The sequence below is a fragment of the Kogia breviceps genome, chromosome 2 (assembly GCF_026419965.1).
Source record: "Kogia breviceps isolate mKogBre1 chromosome 2, mKogBre1 haplotype 1, whole genome shotgun sequence".
Lineage (NCBI taxonomy): Eukaryota > Metazoa > Chordata > Mammalia > Artiodactyla > Physeteridae > Kogia > Kogia breviceps.
In genome coordinates this window covers 38,678,238-38,702,181 of record NC_081311.1, presented here as the reverse complement: position 1 = coordinate 38,702,181, position 23,944 = coordinate 38,678,238, and the positions used below count along the sequence as shown (strand labels likewise).

General features: G+C 38.0%; 1 protein-coding gene and 1 long non-coding RNA gene across 3 annotated transcripts in view; one reads left to right on the top strand and one right to left on the bottom strand.

Moving 5' to 3' along the window:
* Positions 1 to 14,555, bottom strand: part of ATAD1 (ATPase family AAA domain containing 1) — a 54,130-nt gene extending 39,575 nt beyond the window's left edge. Inside the window, exons 1-3 of one of the 2 annotated variants that reach the window (XM_059054019.2) lie at positions 14,065 to 14,555; positions 11,627 to 11,801; positions 658 to 756 (exon numbers count right to left, since the gene is read on the bottom strand). In XM_059054019.2, coding sequence (XP_058910002.1) covers positions 658 to 756; positions 11,627 to 11,788 — 261 coding nt within the window. In that variant the 5' untranslated portion in view covers positions 11,789 to 11,801; positions 14,065 to 14,555. Of the gene's footprint in view, positions 1 to 657; positions 757 to 11,626; positions 11,802 to 13,456 lie in introns of both variants that reach the window. The other variant, XM_059054018.2, reaches the window with a different exon arrangement.
* A 245-nt stretch (positions 14,556 to 14,800) lies between these two features.
* On the top strand, positions 14,801 to 22,196 carry LOC131750928 (uncharacterized). The gene is made up of 3 exons (XR_010838894.1): positions 14,801 to 14,929; positions 18,232 to 18,326; positions 22,111 to 22,196. It is a non-coding gene; the product is annotated as an uncharacterized lncRNA (long non-coding RNA).
* Positions 22,197 to 23,944: the final 1,748 nt, after the last annotated feature.

The window sequence follows — 23,944 nt, the reverse complement described above, 5'->3', positions numbered from 1 at the left end:
AGCAGTAATTTTATATGCCACAAAGGTGAATATATAAAAGTACAGGTTTAACTAAACAAAGTGCACAAAAAAAATTAACACAGCAGGCCCAAGATGATTATCCTTGGAAAGGCCTGCTTGCCAGGCTACTCCCTGGCTGGAGTATGGGAGATACTTAGATTTCGGGAGAGTTTCCTCCATTTTCCTGATGAGAATAGCTCACTGTGCCTAAACTGTTTGTGCAAACAATATGGTTTATGGTGGATACCTGTTTGGCTTATGGGAGTCTAGAACTTTGACACATGTTAGGAAGATGCAGTCTATGTGACCAGTCCCAATTAAAACCCTGGGCCCTAAGTCTCCAATGAGCTTCTTTGGTAGACAGCATTTGACAGGTGTTCTCATAACCTGTCACTGAAAGAATTAAGTGCACCCTGTGTGACTTCACTAGACTCTTGGAAGGTGGTGACTGACTTCCTCCAGACTTCATCCCACACCCCTCTTTCTTTGCTAATTTTGCCTCGTATCCTTTTGTTGTCATAAATTATAACCAGGAGTATGACTACACTGAATCCTGTGATTCCTCCTAGAGAATCATCAAACCTGGTTATGGTCTTTGGGACTCTTGATACAAAATGCTAGACCAAAAAAATATTAAATAAGATTAAAGATACCTACATGCATGTTAAGAGGGTCTACTAGATGAGCAGCAATACTCATTTCATATTCTGAAAGCTTCACATTTTTCACACCGATTTGCTTCATTAATTTTTCTGCCTAGAAAGAAAAAACAAGCAACCTCCTTTAGTTTGATATTTAGACACTGGCACTCCATAACATGTAACTGTGAAGTCAAAAGAGCAATGAACAGACATATAAGATTTTCCAGAGATATTCTATGCCACTTATTTCATCCTTCAACATTCTTAAGTCCTTAAGTAAAAAAAGATTTGAAGGTCTACTCTACAGAAATCAGGGCAATTTAAGCCAGCTTTTGGGAAATGAGAAAATAGGGTACATGATTGAAGAGATATATACACGGCCTCTCATTGCTCCAATGAGATTCTAAGGTCCAACTTGATTTCTCTTTCCTAGCAGGATTATCATGACAGGTGAAAATGAAGCCTCAAGATGAAAAATCGAGGAGTTAAGGATATCAAGAAATGGACAACTGGAGTTTCTTTCCTTCAATTGACAGAGTATCTGAAAACAGGTGTCCAACTTTCCTCAAATTACCCATATATCTACGACAGGCGTTCAACCTAACTAATTTCAAATTGTTCTGAGATACTATCCTTTTTAAAGTCAATTCTTGGGGCTAGGCAACCAGAGATAATAAAAATAATTTTCAATTAGAAGTATACTTGCATATATTTTTAGAGCTGGGCAAAACTAGCCTTAAAGCTATACGCTCTAGCAAAGTGACACAGCTTTCAACTAAAATAAAAATAATGTTAACAGTAAAACACTTACTGAGTGTGCCAAATATTATGCCAAGATACTGTAGATGGATTAACTCATTGAATCCTCAGAGAGATCCTATGAGGTAGGTACAATTTCTCCCCAACACAGAAAAAGAAACTGAAGCGTAGCTCAGACTAAGTTATTTGTCTTAGGTTAACAGTTAGCAAATGGAAGAGGCAACATACGAATCCAGGCAGTCCCAACTCTAGAGCCTATACCTTAACCATCATATATATTACCTTGGTTTCCTCAGTTACATGACTGGAGTTTGTGGCAACTAAAGAGTCTTTAAAAATCTAGACATAATATATTCAAATATCAATTAAGTGAACAGTTTTAGAAATGAAGGTGCTCTGGTAAATCACATTTACCTAAATTTTGGTTGTTACATTTTCCTAGAATACTTTTGATTATATATAATCTTGCTATTTGTCAGGGGTATTGCTACTCTTAAAAAAAATCACATCATACAGCATTATAGTTATAGACTGGTTAGAGGATCAGGACGTGTGTTGATCATATCTTAGTAACAGAGCATTTTTTTTTTTTAAGTGCTATGAACCACATCATTTTTCCTATTTAGCCACCCCTCTGAATCAATGGATAAAGCAGCCTTTTCCAGATTCTTTTATCTCTTTCTTACAATTATCTTCTCTTTCACTGACTTTAAATGTGTCAGCTATGAACAGTATCCTGTTTTTTGTACCTATAATAGCATTAATTTCTCTTCTTTTCCTTTGTTCTTCTATAAATGTGAAGCCATCCCACATGTGTTCTTTCTAGGCCATGCTCTAATACAGTGGTTCTCAACCACGCGTGATTTTGGCCCCCTAGGGGACATTTGGCAATGCCTGAAAATACTTTTGGTTGTCACAACTTGGGTGAGTGGGGCAGTGCTACTGGTATCTAGTCAGCAGAGACAGGGATGCTGCTAATTAATCAAGAAGGCAAAGGATATCCTGCCTCCCCACCCCCATCACCTGGTCCAAAATGGCAGTATTTGAAAAACCATGCTTTTCTCTCTATTAGCTACTTGCCCTTAAAATTTTACTCTAGGCCACAATTGCCTCTTGCTACCTTTATTTATATTTGGAATTTCCTAAATAAAAATTATCAACTATGTTGTTTACTTTATAGAGACAGAAAACGCTATAGATGAGTTTACCTAGAATCTTTTCTCCATAACAGCAGTTCCATTTAACAATGTCTTCAGGTTGCATTAATAACATTGATAGGAAAGAGAAAAAAAATTAACGTTTATTGAGCACCTACCACATTCCTGGCACTGTGCTGGATACGGTTTACAATCAACCCTTGAAACCATCCTGAGAAATAGCTATTATTATTCTCATTTTTTCAGATGAAGAACTCAAGGGTCAGAGAAATGTAAAGAACTGGCAAGATTACACAGCTATGAATTAGCATTACCAGAGCTCAAACTCTAATCTAACTTCAAAGCTCATGTTCTGTTAAAACACTAACATTTCTCATTTGGGAGAGAAGAACATGCTTAACACACAAGTAAATGAAAAGAAAGCACCCCAAAACACATCATACCAGTACCAAACTGTGTTCCAGGAACAAGTTATCCAATTATCTAGGTTTGACACATTTAATTGAGCCCTTATTTCTAAAATGTTTTACCTAGAAAAACAAAATTATGATTGGACTACTTGAAAAATGGCCTATGCTCATGCAATGCTTTACTGTTTACAGCTTAATGACAATTATACTTTCTAGTCACCCACATTTGCTTGGTTTTTAAAGTGGGTCTCTCCCACTCTGTGGAGGGAAAATGGTGAACTGTGGGTGAGGAGTCAGAGGTAGGAGGGAAACTTACTTTATACCCATCTTTTAAACTGTTTCATAGTATTTTTTATCCTTTCACTCTATTTCACTTTTTCTCCATGTAAAGTATTATTTAAAAAGTAAAGAAGTGGGGTAGGAAATAGTGAACTAATATTACTGCCTAGAATGAGGAAGGAGGAAATGGAGTAAAGGAGCAGCAGAATAGAAACACTCACTTCATAAAGGTTCTAAAAGATTCATAAAATTGGTTGTTCTTCTGGAAGAATAATTTTAGAAAGTTAGAGATAGCACAACAAGAGTGAAAAAACAGATGAATTCAACTTATTTCAAAAAACTTTTACTGAGGTCATAGCTGAAGTACTCCAATTTTAAGTGTAGATAGAGGAAATTGATATAAAGCTTTTTCCTTTTTTTTTTTTTTCGGGTACTCGGGCCTCTCACTGCTGTGGCCTCTCCCGTTGCGGAGCACAGGTTCCGGACGCACAGGCCCAGCTGCCATGGCTCACGGGCCCAGCCGCTCGGCAGCATGTGGGATCTTCCCAGACAGGGGCATGAACCCTTGTCCCCTGCATCGGCAGGCGGACTCTCAACCACTGCACCACCAGGGAAGCCATGATATAAAGCTTTAAAAAATACATTTAAGTAGGAAATAGCAGAGAATTTGAAGAATTATCTTTATACATTAGTTATAAGCCTTTACCACAAACTTACATTAAAATTCTAACAAACACCCTTTTCTAGATATGCGGAGACAATTATCTTCTTTTAGCGTTAGTGCACTTACATCTTCTGACTTTATCGTATAACCCAAAAGTTGCTGGATAAGACGGCTTTCTACTATAATACTCTTCTGCTATGTTACTGTATAAAACACTATAATGCACTGAGTTTTACCTCGAGTTTCCCTCTTGTTGCTTTTCATTCCTCATCACTTCTATCTCTCCCCTTGGCCACTCAGGCAACACTAACTGCTTATCCTTACTGATTTCCCATCTGAATTTCCTTATTTAGTTCAGCTCAGTCTTTTAAGATTCAGCTCCAATAAACCATGGTTTTAGGGCCACTTGATTGGTAACGCAGTTCACAATAGCTTCCTGGTGTCAACAAATGTTAGCTCTTCCAAATGGTAACTGGCATTCTATGATGGCTGCTCTTAAAAACACCTGGCAGTTGAGAGTTCCAGTTTAAGATTTCAGTGTATCAGCCCTTCACAAACTATTTCATCTATTACTTATATCAAAATAACTGAAATGAAGTTTTGAACCTTACAATATCAATGATAGGACTAAAAATAGGGAGACATTAAATTAATGACTAAGGTCACAATATATATGACCTTCATGTATATGAATTCTCAGTAGTGAATCTTTCCAGGCCTTTGACAACTAAACTACAATCTTAGGAATATTATATAGTCTAATTAATATGCTAAACAAAATACTGTATATACAAATGCCCAGGAGAGGTCAAGCATTAAGTTATTCATCCTGTACTTGAAAGTTCTTTAATAGTACACCTAGAGATTCCCTGTTTTCTAACATCTCAATTAATCCAACCCATCCTTTTATTACAGACATACCTATCAAAACTCTTGTGCTACATCTCAATATGATCCAACAGCAGCACGTGCCCAGAAAAGCCTTGTCTCTCTTTAACACTCTGCTGAAACTATCTCCTCTCTCATTACCAATTAAATATCCCACATTTAATAAGGCTGGAAGTTTTCCTGGCTTTAGGCTAGAAATTATTTACAAATATCCTGTTTAATCCAAACGTAAGACTACTTCTAGGTTACTCTTCCTGATTTGAATGCACCTATGTCATCCTTCACCGTTCATCTCAAAACTGCACTGCCTTTAAGCTCACATCAGGCCCACGGATTATCTGGTAATTTCAAAACGTTATCTAAGCTTTTATAGTCAGTGTTCTTCCTCTGTGACCACAGGAGTCATACCTTCCTCCTCTCCCACATTGACATCTGATCTTTGCCCTCAATACGCACTCTAATTCCTTTCTATATGCCAACTAAATTATTCCCCATCTACTTCCTAAATTCCAGAGAATGTCTTCCTTAGAAACATACGATTCCTTACACTTGTTGTTATACCAGTTAGCCCTATCTTCAATGCAGGTTCAGCACCACCATTCAATTTATCTGCTCCCAACCTGCTGAGAAATGCTCAAGAAGCTCATAAAAACAAAACAATTGAGTTCCTAATAAACTCATGCTTTCTTCAATTATGCCCTAATGTTCCATAACCTACTATGATTTATCTCGTTTTATACTAATCATATATTTACCTCAGCAGGTCACAAACCTCCTCCACTCCCAAGCACATTTAGTTATAACCTCTCCCCTTTGTCGAGAATAAAACAGTTAACTCTACCTTAAAATGTTCCTGTAACTACCGATCCCAATCCCTCCTGGTTCTTCCAGGACCTACCTCCCTCCTCTTTGGCAGCAACTCTCCACCTGCTCCGCTAGTCGTTTCCCCTTTCTTCTTTACCTTTCCCTCAGCAAACTCTGCAATGACTATGTTCGTTTACTTCAATGCTGTCCCCAGTGAATGGAAACTGCTCTCTTTAATGATTTCAATAAATTTACTGATTGCTTTTTTCGTTCACATTCCTCATGACATCTCCTCCTGGATCATTTTATAATACAACATTTACAACCAATTCTCTTTGCAACCTTCTTTTCCCTTGGCTTTGGTGACTTCACACACACAAGTGATTTTCCAGATAGTAGGAAAGAATTTAAGAAGGGGCTTTAAAAAATTATATTTAACACCCCACCAACTTCTCCAAATTCTGATGTTTCAAAATGTAACATCCTTCCATTTGAAAATAACTGCCAGTGAACCACTGTAACAATCTGCAGTATTTTGTATACTTCAAGGTAAGTTGGGGTGGGGAAGACTGGTACCAACAACTTACACTATTCTGGTTTTATTCCTCCTCCTCTGGCCACTTATTTTTTTTTTAAGTGTTTTTATTAAAATTGGATAGGTTAAAAAGAATATCTTTAGAACATGCAGATGAGGTATAAAGAACCACAGAGTAGGTGCTCAATGAATATCTGTTATATGAATAAATTTAAGTCTTTAATCCCAGGAAGAGATTCACTGTGCACGGAATCAAGCAGAAATCAAATTTTAATCCCTCCCATATAGTCAATGGTCTAAGTATCGTTTATTGAAAAGTCCACCGTTCTCCAATAATCTACAAAGCAAAGCCAGTTATGTCACACATCGTTCCTGTATTACAGGTAGGACTGTTTCTGGACTCTATGCTGGTATATTTGCCAATCCACTCCTGTGCCAATAGCACATTGTTTTGTTTTGTTTCTTAATTAATTTACTTTCATTTTTAATTTATTTATTTTTGGCTGTGTTGGGTCTTTGTTGCTGCACGCAGGCTTTCTCCAGTTGCGACGAAAGGGGGCTACCTTCGTTGCGGTGTGCGCGCTTCTCATTGCAGTGGCTTTTCTTGTTGCAGAGCACAGCCTCTAGGCTCAAGTGCTTCAGTAGCTTTGGCTCACGGGCTCCAGAGCGCAGGCTCGGTAGTTGAGGCTCATGGGCTTAGTTGCTCTGCGGCATGTGGAATCTTCCCAGCCCAGGGCTCGAACCTGTGTCCCCTGCACTGGCAGGCAGATTCTTAACCACTGCATCACCAGGGAAGCCTGCACATTGTTTTAATAACTATAGCTTTACTGTAAGTCTTGATATAAACAAGGCAAATCTTTCCTCCCCTAACACACACGTCTTGTTTTTCAGGAATGTCTTACCTATTAATAAACTTTTATTCCTCAATATAAATTTAGAAGAAAAATACAACAAACAAAGAAGTCTTTGGGTATTTTTTAATTGGCACTGAATTGAATTTAAGCCTTCAATAGTTTTATAATTTTCTCTATAAATGTGTTGTATAACTTGTGTTTGTCAGTTACTGAATATTTTTGATGTTACTGTAAATAGTATCTTTTAAAAACTGCATTTTCCAACTGTGGTGGGTATCCAGAAATACAGCTGACTTTTGTGTACTGATTTTGTATTCAGCAGCCCTTAAACTCTTATTAATCCTAATAGTTTATCTGTAGGCTTTCTTTGGCTTTCTATGTAAATTATATTACCTGCGAATAATAACTGTTTATTTTTTTTCCAATACGTCTACCTCTTATCTTTTTTCTTGACTTATGCATTAGCTAATAATCAGTAAAAATGTTAAATAGAAGTGATGACAATAGTCTTCCTTGACTTGCTCCTAAACACAAAGAAAATGCTTTCAATTTTTTACCATGAACTGTTTCCTGTAGTAAATTCATTCTATCATGCTAAAGACATTATCTTTTATTTCTATTTTCTAAGAGCATTTCTAAAAATCAAGAATAAGTGTTTAATTTCAACAAAGGCCTTTGCTGCATTGATATGATCACAGTTTCATTCTCAAATCTGTTAATATAAATATATATGCATTTTAAATTAATATATATGTATTTTTTTTCCCTCAAATGAAGCCAGCCTTTAAATTCCTGGGATAAATTCAACTGGTCATAATATATTATCTTTTTTATACACTGCTGAATTCAGCTTATAAATATTTTGTTTAAGATTTTTACATTCATTTTAAGTTTTGGAATTGTTGTTACACTACCCTCATAGAAAGGTTTGGTGAGTGTTTCTCATTTTCTACACTCTGGAAGAGTTTATATAAAATTGTTACTATTAATTTGTTTCTTAAATGTTGCTAGAATTTGCCAGTAGAATTCTATGAGCCTGGAGTTTTCTTTATGGAAATATTTTTCCAATATTAATTTATTTCATAGTTATGGAACTAACTATTCATGTATTTATAATTCTTAAGTCAGCTATGGTAATTAATAATTTTCTAAGAGTCTGTCCGTGTCACTTAGGTTTTCAAATTTATTGACATACTTATTAATTGTCCTTATTTTTAATGTCTGCAGCATCTGCTATTGCATGTCTTTTATCATTCCTAGTAATACTTATTGTTGGCTTCATTTTTTTTTTGATTGGTTTTTACAGAAGTGTCAATTTTATCAGTCTTTTCAAATAACCAACTTTTGGTTTTACTGATTTTCTCTATTATATATTCATTTTCTATATTTCTATTCATTCTCTCATATATTCTATTTTCTACTAATTTATGTTATCTTTATTATTTCTATTCTTTCACTATCTATGGGTTTATTTTTTATTTTAAAAATATTTTCTCCAGCCTATGTTGGATACTTTATCAATTTTCTACCTTTTTTTAAAATAAAAATACTTCAGACTACAAATTTCTCTCCTTTAGAGACCTCACCACTCTCAATACAGTCATCAGCATCTATCATAGTGACAATTACATAAGCTCTCAACAAATATTTTTTTTTTTTTTTTTTTTTTTTGCAGTATGCGGGCCTCTCACTGTTGTGGCCTCTCCCGCTGCGGAGCACAGGCTCCGGACGCACAGGCTCAGCGGCCATGGCTCACGGGCTTAGTTGCTCCGCGGCATGTGGGATCCCCCCGGACCAGGGCACGAACCCGTGTCTCCTGCATCGGCAGGCGGACTCTCAACCACTGCGCCACCAGGGAAGCCCTCAACAAATATTTGAATGTATAAATCCTAATGGTGGAAGGAGGAAAGTGGAGGAGTAGTTTGGGTAAAAACCCACAAGTGATACACAGCTACACAGGAATAGCCCTGGGGCCTACGCCATCTCACTGAGACTCACTGCTCTAATGAGTCCAACTACTTATGAGCATCTGAAAAGGACTCTCCAAAGACTGACCTTTAGACCTACAATTTCAACAGTTGGATGAATATTTTTCTGGATTCCTACCACCAACACAAACTCAATATGCCCAAATCAAATGTCATTTTCCCATATACTTGCCCCATCTACAGATTCTAAAACTACTATAAAAGATACTATCAATCTCTGAGGAGTCCAGACAAATCTCAGATTCATCTGTAAGATGTCCCTTTTCTTTTCAATGTCATCACAAAGTCCTTCCAGCATTCATCTGTTTCACCCATTCCACTCCTTTTGTCACTCCCTTATTCTAGGTCTTTGCCAGGATTACTGCAGTCTATAACCAACAGATCTTGCTCCTAGTCTCCCTGATTCCAATTCCTATTACATGCTACAGTAAGGTATCCTTAAAACACTGCTGTGCATATCACCCACCTACTCAAAAATCTTTAATGGGATATACAATGGAGAAAAGATAGTCTCTTCAGCAAGTGGTGTTGGGAAAGCTGGACAGCTGATTGTAAATCAATGAAGTTAAAATACTCCCTCACACCATATAAAAAATAAACTCAGAATGGCTTGAAAACTTAAATATAAGACATGACACCATAAAACTCCTAGAAGAGAACATAAGCAAAACATTCTCTGACATAAACTGTAGCAATGTTTTCTAAGGTCAGTCTCCTAAGGCAATAGAAAAGCAAAAATAAACAAATGGGACCTAATCAAACTTATAAGCTTTTGCACACCAAAGGAAACCATAAACAAAATGAAAAGACAACCTACAGACCGGGAGAAAATATTTGCAAATGATGCTACCGATGAGGGCTTAATTTCCAAAATATATAAACAGCTCATACAACTCAATAACAAAAAACAAACAACCCAATCAAAAAATTGACAGAAGACCTAAATAGACATTTCTCCAAAGACATACATATGGCCAATAAGCACATGAAAAGATACTTAACATCACTAATTATTAGAGAAATGCAAATCAAAATTACAATGAGGTGGGCTTCCCTGGTGGCGCAGTGGTTGAGAGTCCGCCTGCCAATGCAGGGGACACGGGTTCGTGCCCCGGTCTGGGAAGATCCCATGTGCCGCGGAGCGGCTGGGCCCGTGAGCCGTGGCCGCTGGGCCTGTGCATCCGGAGCCTGTGCTCCGCAGCGGGAGTGGCCACAACGGTGAGAGGCCCGCGTACCACAAAACAAAAAAAAAAAACAAACAAACAAAAAAAAAAAAAAAAAAAAAAAAATTACAATGAGGTATCATCTCACACCAGTCAGAATGGCCATCATCAAAAAAGTCTACAAATAATAGATTTTTTTTTTTGATGTGGACCAATTTTAAAGTCTCTATTGAATTTGTTACAACATTGTTTCTGTTTTATGTTTTGGTTTTTTGGCTGCGAGCCATGTGGGATCTTAGCTACCTGACCAGGGATTGAACTCGCACCCCCTGTACTGGAAGGCGAAGTCTTAACCACTGGACTGCCAAGGAAGTCCCCCCAAAAGTCTACACATAATGAGTGCTGGAGGGGGTATGGAGAAAAGGGAACCCTCCTACACTGTTGGTGGGAATGTAAATTGGTGCAGCCACTATGGAGAACAGTATGGAGATTCTTTAAAACACTAAAAATAGAGTTACCACAGGATCCAGCAATCCCACTCCTGGGCATGTATCTGGAGAAAACTATAATTCAAAGAGATACATGCACCTCAACGTTCACAGCAGCACTAGTTACAATAGCCAAGACATGGAAGCAACCTAAATGTCCATGGACAGATGAATTGTTAAAAAAAATGTGGTATATATTTACAGTCATAAAAAAGAATGCAGTAATGCCATTTGCAGCAACATGGATGGACCAAGAGGTTATGGTACTAAGTGAAATAAGTCAGACAGAGGAAAACAAATATCATATGATATCAGTTATATGTAGAATCTAAAATATGATACAAATGAACTTATTTACAAAACAGAAACATTTCAAATGTCTCACAAAGCAAAATGTATACCATTACTGAAGACAAAATTTTTTGTTTAGTCTGCTGAAAAATTTTACCTAGATTCCTTCATTTATAAGCTGACAAAAATATTCTAATTAGCCTATTCATAACAAAATGCTGTAATATTTTTATTCTTCACCATTCTTTCTTCTAAGTTGCTTATACAGTCAAAAAGGATTTGAGAAATAAATATTTTTTTAGGAATAATGAAATTAAATATTACATAAAAACACATTTCCAGGGCTCCCCCGGTGGCGCAGTGGTTGAGAGTCCGCCTGCCGCCGCAGGGGACACGGGTTCGTGCCCCGGTCCGGGAAGATCCCACATGCCGCGGAGCGGCTGGGCCCGTGAGCCATGGCCGCTGAGCCTGCGCGTCCGGAGCCTGTGCTCCGCAACTGGAGAGGCCACAACAGTGAGAGGCCCGCGTGCCACAAAAAAAAAAAAAAAAAAAAAAAAAAAAAAAAAAAAAAAAAAAAAAAAAACCACATTTCCATATGGGTCTTACGGAATTTCTTATTAATTTCTAATTCCACTATATCCTTAGTTTTATGGGAAAATATCTGCTAGCTACAAGAAAAATGATCCTCAAACATTTTAATCATACCTGTTTCTGAGCTTCTACTTTCTGCTTTCTGGTTGGATCAATCGCATCTACCATCCATTTGATTGTAAAGTATGTTACTGCACCAAATATTGTCAAACGGAAAATTAAGCCAACAACTTCATTCCGACTCAAGGGACGAGAAAAGGCTTCAGCATGTACCATCTTGATTGTTAACCTTGAAAAACAAACAGAAATGCCACTAGGTAGTAACTAGATTCATTAAAATCGGGAGACTGATAGCGTAAACTAAGCAAGAAAAACTTCTAGTCAAATTCAACATTACCTACCTTAAAAAAGTGTTTTATTTAAAGAGAAATGGATTTTTAAATGTTAAGTAAATAAAACGTAAATAAACACATTTTAATCTCCTCTTGGAAACTGAGGTTTATTTATTAGAATTTTTAATAAACTTTTCTAAAAGCTCATATAATTTAAGTAGAGAACAATTCTATTTGAAAAATGCAGTAAACATCTTAAAGCATTTACTGTTTTAATCAGCTTTTAAATAATTATGTCAGGGAACCTAGAAAAATAATGACTATAACACTTATCCAACTGAAAAAAGGCAGCCCAACAATGAAATAGTTTACTAATGTGATGGTATACTAGGTAATTTTTGAGTGAAATTCAAACTGTGAACAGACTCACTTTTCTCTCATACTTAACTTTTAAAGGCTGCCAAGCCCTGCTGAAATGTATACATGCTATTTTCTCAACTAACAAGTGACATGAAATTTTTAGAGCCATCTTATTCTTTCCAACAACCTAGCTAAATATGAAACAACAGAATCTTCAAAATGTTTGACCCACAACTATACAGCTCTCACTCAATAGAAAGAGGAAAAAAGGACGCAACATGTCTACTTTTACACATTGCCTAAGCAGTTACGTCAACCACAGCTTGGCTTACAGGAGGCATGCACACCTGTATCTCACAGATGAGAAGAAACCAACAAGCAAAATAAAGATTTACTAACTTAAACTAGTGATATTCGAATAAAATGTTTTCATTTAAAGTTTGAGTGAGTAGCGATAAAACTGCCACCTACTGGATGTTCACTGAACTACATGAACTAGGACTGGTATCTACCTCCCAGTCATCAACAGTTTTTAAATCAATTAAAAAAAATCAAGACACAAAATCTCTGTTAACTATATACTTTACTATAATTAAATTAACAGCAATACAGTACTCTGGACCTATAGCCACTTCTAAAACAAACAGTCATCCTTCTTTTAAAATGACTTCAAAACCCTGAAATGAAACTGAAACTTCTCCTTGTAGGTTGCAACACAAAATCTCTGTTAACTATATACTTTACTATAATTAAATTAACAGCAATACAGTACTCTGGACCTATAGCCACTTCTAAAACAAACAGTCATCCTTCTTTTAAAATGACTTCAAAACCCTGAAATGAAACTGAAACTTCTCCTTGTAGGTTGCAACTGTATACATTTTATTACACACTCATTTATCATTCATATGACATAGACATGCCTGCAATGTAAGGCCGTTACGATAACAATACCATTACAGCAGAATATATAATAAAAGTTGCACATGCATAAAACAGTAGGGACTGTATTTCAATTCTGTATAAACATCAGGATCAACAAATACACAAATATACACATAAACATAGATGGTGCCATGTACAAGAAATATGGCAAAACACTGTATTCAGAGTTATCTGTTAGGCAAATATGATACCAGATAGTTTCATTTTAAAGACTTCTCCATTTCAGGGTAGAAAAATTAAAAATCGTACCACCTCATCAATGAGCAGTTTACTGACAGGTTAAGGACCAAGAGTAGAGTATTCATACCATAGCATTTCTCGAATTCACCGCAGTGTTTTACAAAGTTTTTCTCAACCCCAGAAGTCCCAGTTTCGCAGACATCAAGGCCCTATGAACACAGCCTATGACAATGAAAGCCTGCCAACCTTCACATAAAGGACAGGTTATTATTAACACCACCATCCTCTGCGAAAGCGTGCCTAAGCTTGAAAAACCTCCTTCACTTCTGCACTAGGTGGTAGCAGTGCCTGTGCGACAATCAGACACGCTTCATTCTGGCCGCCTTTGCCTAGGACCCCGGTTCTGAGGTCGCCCGTAACGACCTCAAGCCCCCGCAGCGACCCGGCTGCCTACAGAGATTCCCTAGAAATGGCCTAACTCTTGGGGGCAGCGCTAACAGAGACCTAAGGGCCTAGGCCGGGCCGAAAGCCAAGGTGGAGCCCGGGACGCCCTTGGAGGTTAATCCGCTGGATACGAAGGGCTGCGAGAAGCTGAGGGGCGGCAATGAGGTGGGGCATGGGAGGACGGCGGGGTGACCTTTCCCACTCGGCTGCCCCGACCCGAGCCAGTCCCTAAAGGACCTCAGCAGGACGCTTCGCCCGTCCCACGAAGCCCCGCGGAAACCCGCTACTCACCCTCAGTGCAAAACAGCGGCCGCAAGAGGCCCTAGCAGCCTCATACAGGAAGGAAACGCCGCCTGGGAGAGAACTCTTCCGGGGGGAGTCGCGGCCCGCCCCCTCGCACGGAGCATGCGCCTTCGCGGCCGAGGGCCTGGAGGGGCGCGTTTCCGGGGTTTGGAAGTGGTGTGGGGGTATTCGGCGGGAGCTACGTCACGCTCCAAATTCCTAAGCTGCTATCTGCTCGGCGGAACCTCTGAGTTTACCTGAGTCTCGGAGATGGAATTGGGGCAAGCGCTTGTCACATAAAGTCCGTGCCCTGCTCGCGGGCTCATGTCGCAACACTGACAAATCCGGGAGCCTTCGTGAGAGTGCAAAGTGTGTTCTGTGTTCCCCGCAAAGAAGTTTTTCCTTCCTTTCTGCTTGATCCTTACCTACGCCCTTCGCCCGCCCCTCCGACCCCGGCTGCAAACCCGCACGCTGCTGTTCTGTCGTTTAGCCAAAGCTCTGACGCGCATGGGCAACCCCCCACCCCTCACCATCTGTCTTTCAGTTTTTAGGGTGAGCTCACCCTCCTCTCCCTTGTCTGCTCCGACGAACACCTGGGGGTGGCGCCTGAAAATCTGCGGAACGATTCTGCAGCCTACCCGGGCAGGCCTGGTAGTAGGGACAAAAGAGGGCATCTGGTAACAGGTTTTGCACTTCGGTGACTTCCCTTTTTCTTTTACCCCGTTCTTTCCCTTTGCAGAATGAGAGATGAGGCACCAGAGGTCCCCAGGGAGCAAATCTGAAAGACAGCGCCTCCTGAGCACAGTCTGCCAGGGGCGAGACGACATTAGACATTGTCCCCAGATATAAGAAGCATCACTTTCTTCAGACAGAGGTGGTGAGACTATGAAGTAATGGGATAGTTCCTCTTACTACGCTCCTCGGGAAGGCAGTTTGTGCCTCTCTGCTTTAGGCATCATCCTTGATGGCTAAAATTCTGCAGCCTGATTGTTGAATGTAGTGAATGCTACCCTTGTTACAAGCTTGTGATACTGTAGTGATGATAATAGCTACAGTTTACTGAATGTCTACTAGGTGTCAGGCAATATGCTTCTTTGTGCTTCACATCCATAACCTGAATTCCTCAAAAAACCCAATCCTCTAAAATAGCCATTATTTTCTCTTTATTTATTACTTATAGATGAGCAAATTTTAAAGCTTAGAGCGATAAACTTTTTTAAGTTCATGCACCTTAGAAGTGGCAAAATTTCATTGGGACCTAGATCTGATTCAAATTCTACACTTTACATTCTCCTTTTGAAATAGTAATTTGATACCAGTTAAATTTTAAAATCTAGGTGAAAGAGGTAAGACCATGAAATGACAAAATGTTAAGGGTTTAAAGGATAAGGATGGGATGACAGGAATGCACGAATGTTTAAAAACTGTGATTGGGTTTATTGATAAGAATCAGAATGGATCTAATACGGTAAGTGGTTCTTGTTTTGCATCCATGCCTTTTTGTCTATTTTTGTGTGTCTACAACCATAAAATAAATTCTAAAAAAACTGATATGAAGCTAGGTTTGGGAGTGCTAGTACAATTATTCATCTCAGAATGATTATGAGACCAGGATAATATTTACAAGTAAACACAAGCCATGTGTTCAGCAGTCTTAGAAGAGACTCTCCACTGGGTCCCAGTGATTATCCCCAATCTGAGTCATTGCTTGGGATGCTTGTGGGACTATGCCTTGACAGCTAAAAGGTAGAGGTTATTGAAGGAAGGAACTTTAGGTTTTGTGGCTCATGAGGATAATCATACCCACTGGTAAGGAAAATGAGCTGAGAAATTCAAGATGGTAATGGATTTCCATCATCCACTGAGTGAAACTGGGTCAACTAAGAGCCTCACCTGCTTTTCTCTAAGGGCCAGGATAACCAACTTACCCAGTTTGACATTAAGGGGATTTCTAGGACATGGGACTTCAAATGCTAATACAGGGAACGTCTCAGGCAAGCCATGAGTAGTTGGTCACCCTACTAGGGACATCCTAAATGCACTCTAGAATCAGGTGGAGCTCTCAGTATGGTTGCATCTAGACTCAATTGATCTGCTTAATATCTGTGGTATGATTGCACAGGAAAGGAAATTGTGGATAAAGTAATCAAGACTGACCATAAAGAGTCTACATGCCCCCAAATAAATATTGCTGCTCATTCCTTTTCCAGTGGTTTGGCTATAAACTGAGTACCTACAGCTATACTTTTTGGACCTTATTTTCATTTAGCAAATCCTTAGGAAGCCTCCTATGTCTGGGCCCTAAGATATCAAATGACTGCCTTCCCATATACCATGCACATTCATTTACAGCAATCACTAAATCAGCTAGATTCTTCCAGAATAGAGCTGAGTGAACATATGCTTTTCATCCCAGGATAGCTTTATATAATCCCTGGCAGCACAAAACACCATATTTGGCCCACAGTAGGGGCTCAATAAATAATTCATTATGTATAATATTAATCAGGAAATTATTACAACAGATTTTTGGTAGACCTTCTGAGCCTTCCCTCCATGATGTCAGAATCAAGATATTAAAAATAGTTAATATTTATTGTAGAAAGTTTTTGTTTGTTTTTAAACTAATGTCTCAAGGCAGTTAATGGCAGTTCTCTCCTCAGGGAAGTGAATTTTCCTTTGTTTTTGTTAGTTGGATGGAGTTGTGATAAGTTTGCTCTGTAGCCAAGGTCAATCATTGCACTGAACCCTTGAAGGGGAAAGTATGCCTTAGATTAGGAGCTGTAGAATTTCACTGTGAGTCTATTCACTTGGACAGTTTGGCAAAATGCAGGTTCCCAGGTCCCAGCATTAAAGGCTCCCATTTAACTGCTCTAGGTTTTGGCCCAGGTATTTGCATTTTGAATAAGCATCTGAGATTATTTGGATATAGGTAGTTTGGGACCACACTTAGACAAACTCTGCCCTAGTCAGTGATAATTTTAGATGTATTTTTGTAAAAATCTCTTCTGTCCCAGCCCCAAAAGCCTGTCTGGTTAGCTGAACCATTAAGCCAGCTGGGATACATCAAGAAATCAAGGCAAGGAAGCCTCATGACAAGATTCAGAACAAAATGTCTTTGGAAGGAAAAACAAATCTGAAATCTTTGGATAAATAAACATGGTAAACCTGACCCTTTTCATTGCACATGAGAAATGATTCACTTGACAGTGATTTAGAAAGAGCAGAACTTCAACAAATAGATAAAATTATATAGCAGTAATTTCACCAGTATAAGAGTCACTTGGTAACCTTGGTTCTTTTAAAAATATTTCATTGGAAAAAAATAATCTTATTATTTTGATAAGTTAAATAATAGAATGGGTGGGGAAAGAAAAATAAAACAAGAATATGAAGCTGTATCTAAAGCCATGAAAGCACTGAGAAAGGCTAAGGTTAGGTGGTTGAAGTTCCAGCAGAAAGAGTAAGATGGAATCAAGGCAAAAATAATGGAAAATTAAAATTTCAACAGATTGGAAGGAGTGGAAAGATGATTTGATAGTTTCATTCTATAAAAAGCACATGAGCTAAAAAGACTCAATAACAAAGTGCAAAGAACATATCGTTGTAAATCTACTTTTCATGCTTTTATGTTTTTAAACTTTGTATATAGTTTTAAATGAGTATATATAGAAATTAGTGTATATGTAATTTTCTCGTATTATCAGGGTAGCACTAATGCACAAGCAGTCTTACATTGCTTCATAATCGTTTTTCTCAAGCACTACTGCCAGTTGTACATTTTTTACAGTTTATGCTACCAAGAAACATTTTCTAGAACTTAGATATTTCTTTTACATCTGCAATATTTTGTTGTTTAGCTTTAATACAGTACTGAAAATAGACTGTTCAGGTGATACTATCTGTGGAAAGTCAGGATGGATCAAACCAGGGAATTGCTTGGTAAGATGTCTAACCTTACTGTAACCTTACATTAGCAAGAGCTTTAAGGCATAAATGAAAGAGTAAGCTCCCTAGGATTTGTTTGGGCCCTTCCTAAATGCCCTTCCATATGATTTTTTTTTTTTAATGGGAGAGGAGTTGGGAGAGATTGGGTATGAATAACAAAGATATGAATTCATCAGTCAAAATAGAAAAAACAGTAGTTGAAACATTAATTCTCAATTCCTGTAACAGCAGATTGATAGATGAAACATAAAACAAGACCAGATGCTGTGGTTTCCAGGATGCACTTGGCTTCCCATCCTTTATAACCTGGAGCATTTTTTGCCGTAAGTAGGTCATTTGCTTGCTCTCATTTACCTGATTCTAGGAAAATGCCCTTGAAAGTATTTGGAAAATAATACTTTTTGTTAAGCTTGTGCTTAATATTTTAAAAGTTAAGATTGCATGAAACCTCCCCCACCCCCTTTTCTCTATTAGCCAGAATAACTTGTAACCTTGTAGCATAAGTGAAACTAAAATGGACAAGAAGAATTCAAGATGTTTTATCTTCTAAGGACTAAAATATGTGTCCATAGCACTGGCATGGTACTCATCTCACAGAATTATAATTGGGGTTTAAGTTTCTGTTCTCCTATCAGATGTGCAGTTCTTGAAAAAAAGAGGATGCCTAGGACATAGGAGGGGCTTAACAAATGTTTTAATTAACTGATTCCCCCCACCAATCTGACATATTGAATGAAGCTTTTCAGGCACCATTCTAATAAATTTACGGTGACCAGGGAGGGAAAAAGAGGAAGGAAAGGCAAATGGTCCAAAGATAAGGACATGTGCAATCAAACCATTTTACTGACCATAATTATATTATTGGCCTGTCATGACAGGTCTGTTCCTGATGTGTCCACCAGAGACCAGTCCCATCAGGTATCCATTGGGTTTAAGAACATGGACATTGCAGCCCAACAGACTTGGCTTTAGATGTAAGATCTGTTATTTACTACCTCTGTGACTTTGGGCAAATTATTAAGCTCTCTAAGCCTCAAGTTCCTCACCTTTAATACAGGGACAAAAGCAGTACTCACACCATGGAGTTGCACTGAGAATTAAATGAGATAGTGTGTGGCAAGTGCTGAGCTCTATACCTGGCACTTAGCAAGTGCTCGATAAACATGCCATTGTAATACCTCAGATGTTATTTTCATTATACTATGAAGTGACATTCTCTCATTTCCAGAAGCCCTGTATGGACAAAGATTCCTTCATATCTCCTTAGTGTTTGCATGAGGACTTCACCTCTCAAGTTGTCAACTGTGGCATCTTGTCTGGGAATGTTTATCTTCTCTGACTTGTAAAGAGGCTATGCCTCTGTCTCTTTGACCTCTTAGTTCTCTCATTCTCAGTTTTAATACACCCTTCTGAGTGAGTCTTACTGATTAGTATTCTATAATCCATTAATGCTAGTTACATAAAACCTGTAAGATTCCATCCTTGTTACCCCCCAGACAAATAAGTTTAAAATATTGGTCAGTCCATGAAAATGACTATCTGGATATTTCTCAGTTCACTGAAGAACATCATTAATATTGGCTGTCGTTCCCATCTGTCTAATTACAGCCATTTATTGAGCTTACATTTCTTGCTCTCATGGAGTTCTGAAGACTCAAATGTCTTGTGAAAATGCAAGTCTTCATAGAACTATTGATTTTTTTTAAGATAGAGGTTTAACCTATCTTTCATCTCCATTCATTATTTGTTTTGGGAAAACTTCCTTACTTAGATTGCCGAGTGACTTTTGCACAGAAGAAAGAAATTAGTTCAATGGATGAAAGTGAGACGCTGAACCAGATTTTAGATTTTAGAGGCCAATCCTTTGCATGTCTTATTTCTTTGCAAACTACAACCTTTTTGTTACCCTTGAGGACTATCATAACATCAGAGCTGCTATTCTTCATACAATATTTAATTCATTTGAACATAACATGTTTTTAAAAAAATATTTACTATGTGCAAGTCATGGAAATGCTCCTAAAGTTGAGGGAATTCTCCTCAGCAAAAGAAATGGAATATCCTGTTTAGAGACTGAGTGCATGGCTTCCAAAGGCAAAGGCAAGGGCAAAACTTGCTAATTTTAGATGTTCAGGGATGAAATGTCTACTAGAGCTTGTTTCGTCTTAGAGAGGCCCAACAGTAACGTACTAGCAAGCTAATGTTAAATTTGCCCTCCCCACCTATTTATTGCCAGTGTTCCTGGAAACAGAAAAACAAAACAAAGGAGTAAGGGAAAAATAAAAGCAAAGTCTGTGTGTAACTTGAGTTAGAGAAGTGCAGGAAACAAATCAAATATACTAAGTTAGCATTGCTCAAAGTCCCATTCAACTTCAGAATAGTATACCTGGTAGAGTTTCACAAACCTTTCTCCTTTCTCGCCTGCTGCTTATTAAGTTTAAATGCCAGAAGCATTCTGAGAGCTCTGAATGCCCATATAAGGCCTAGAGCCAGAGACATGCCCCAAACCCATTTCTTTATACTTTCTGAATTCCCAAGTAAACGAGAGATCAGAAAAAGGGACAGTAAAGGAAAGGAGATAAAGAGGTCGACTCCCCAACAGTGTTTTCTTCCCCTTTGGTGTTTTGCAAAAAGCTGAAGAGATGCTATAATGATTCTTTAACCAACTGAAAGCAGCATTAGAATTCTGTCTAGATATTCTTGAACCTCTGACAGGGCAGTGTTCCACCTTCCACACTCCAGTCCATCCATCTTTCAATACTACTTATGCTAGATAAACTGGCTTGCCATAGTTTATTATCATGTTGTCCTCACAGACTAGTATTCAAGGAGCCTCCCCTGACCACTTCTTGGGACTCTTGGAAGTAAACAGAGAAACAGTTTAAATGAATGGTAAAAACCCATGAAATATAGTGATTGGGTTTTTTTTGGGGGGGGGAGTAAATAATCATATGTCTTCAGCTGAGAGAATCATAAGGATTTCTAGCACATGAATACACATTCACAGCCCCAAAACAGAAGACAACTAAAAAATCTCTGCAGAGGGACAGCATTTCCTCCGCATTCCATAGGAAGGTGGGGATCTATGACACTCCATTTTAATGGTCATCCCCAAATTCCATTTCTGTGCCCAACACAGTAAAGCATTTCCAGGTATAGAGTGTCAGACAGGTGAACAACAAACAGACATCCTCTGTCAAAATAGTTTGAAGCATGCAAGATGTAGATTTTTGAGTACAGTGCTTGAAAAATGCTAAATTATGACAGTCCTCAATGACAGCTCTGTGACCTATTTCATGTCAGGTAGCCTTTCTGGATTTCTGCCTCTGAAATGGAAATAGTTCTACCAACTTCATAATTCTGTGATTCTGTGTTTCATTCATTCTGACCTGTATGTGGGATAACTTTTGTTTAAATTTTCTCCCCTTTAGAATCCAACAAATGAATGCTAAATTTGAACTCTAGGTTTCAGAGTATACTTTAACATATTAAGAAATTATAACAATTTCTAACAAGACTTGTGTACTATACTACCTTGTCAGCTACCATTTTGCCTGTCATAGTTTTGTCTCGATGTGGTTTTGTATTTGTATGCTTAAATTTTACAATCTGTGATCTCTTCTATGTATATATGTATGGTTGAGTTTAGTTCCTTGAAACCAAAGCATTAAATATCAGTAAGGGCTATATCAAGAACTTTAAAAAAAGTAGTGTGGTTAATATAAATTCCATTTTCCACAGAAGATCATGACTTTCAGAATATGAACTCGTGAACAACCGAGGGAAAAGATTCTTTTCTGCTTTATAACTAACTTTATTGTTTTATTCTCTTGAGAATTCCCTATCGAACTTGCCAATGAGGTTTTATCTAACATGGCACTTTTCTGGAATGTAACCATCACTACCCCCAGTTAGTGAGAGATTACTATAACAATATAGTGAAAAAACTCACATAGATTCTCATGAATCATGTTTTAATTGAGAGCTAGCCAAAGAGGAAGGGTGGAGAGATAAGGACATAGATTTATCTCTGCTTGTGTGTTCATTTGTACTTTTATTAAGAGAAAAAACATTTTCCTCCTTTTTAAATAAAATCTCATCCTCTAGGAAGTAAATTCAGGAGTAAGACGCTCCACACCTGTTTTGCATAGTCCAATTGATTGTTAATTTCATTGTCTTTTGACATACTGGGAAGTATGTTAATTTGGAACACATCTCTCTCATAGAAGTAACAAACCAACATTAACACAGGTAAGATGCATCTTTTACCTTGACAAAGATACCTGCTCCAGTGTTATAGAAATAGTTAGGGAAGGTCTAGATATATATATCTAGAAAGATATAATTTCAAGGAATCATGCTCTCTCAGGATTGAAAGGAATATTAAAGTCAGTGAATGTTCAACCAAAGGCGGTGTGGAACTGTAGAATGTGTGCTATGGAATTAGAGGACCTGGATCAAATCACAGCTTTGCAACTTAGTAGCTGTGTGTTTGGGATAATTTATTTAACTTCTCTGAGCCTTGGTTTTCTCACCTATAAAATGGGGATAGTGACTACATTATGGAGTTGGTGAAGGATTGAAGATAATGTATGTAAAGGACCTGGGACAGACATAATAAGCATTTAGTAAATGATTGTGGTGGTTGTGATCATAAATGTCCCACCAACTGGTCATTAAGCTTATTTGAATATTCCCAGTGACATGGAATTCACCAACTGTTCAGGTAGCCCATCTCATGTTTGGAGAACTCTTCAGTGTTAGTTCTTCCTTTTACTGAGCCTAAATCTTTTCCTCTAGAACTTTTTCTATGGTTCTGATTCTTGCCATTGGGGCTGCACAGATTAAGTGTGTAAATCAATTAAGCATGTAATCTAGAACGGTATATATGTTTTAAGAGTGGTGTGACCAGTGTGGATGCTAGAGATTTATCAACACAGTTTAGGATCAAACTAGCTTCCTTTTCCTGAAACCCACCCTTTTAATACCTATTGAAATTGCTATTAATTAAAGCCTGTTTGTCTTTTGTACTAGAGCTGTAGTCAAAGCTTGAGTCCTGCATACTGTACCTGTCACAGTTTTGAGGGAGAGACTTAAGTGCAGAACCTTACAATTAAATCTTTATCATATTAATTAATAAACTGGTAAAATTCCATTTAAGTCATACAAATATAATTTGAGTATTAAATCATATATAATGTGGCATACCTGTAAGGTCATATAGTTATAAATGGACAAGAACGTAGTGCACTTTATTTAACAGACACTGATACGGTATTTAATATGTGCCAAGCACTGTTCTAAGTGCTTTTCATATATTAACTCTTTTTTTTTTTTTTTTTTTTTTTTTTTTTTTTGCAGTGCACGGGCCTCTCACTGTTGTGGTCTCTCCCATTGCAGAGCACCGGCTCCGAACGCGCAGGCTCAGCGGCCATGGCTCACGGGCCTAGCCGCTCCGCAGCATGTGGGATCTTCCCGGACCGGGGCACGAACCCGTGTCCCCTGCATTGGCAGGCGGACTCTCAACCGCTGCGCCACCAGGGAAGCCCTATATTAACTCATTTAATTCTCAGTCATAATAACCCTATGTGGTAAGTATTATTATCTTCAGATAAGGAAACTGAGGCACAGAGAGATTAAGTAATTTATCCACGTCAAATAGCTAGTAAGTAGCAGAGTTAGAATTTGAACCAGCATGTTTAGTTCGAGAGCCTGTGTTCATACTCATGCCCTGTTCCCAAATTTGTTAAAATTTAGAAAAATTGTTACATGGATTGTTAGGGCTCCTTAAAAGCAAGAAAAACATGACAAATTAACACTGCTGGATTTACAACCTACTTTATAAAAGCATTATTAGAGAATATCTTTTGAGTGCTATGGATTTGATTTATGAGAATATAAAATGTTGACTAGAAGCAATATCTAGCTCCATTCTCAGCAG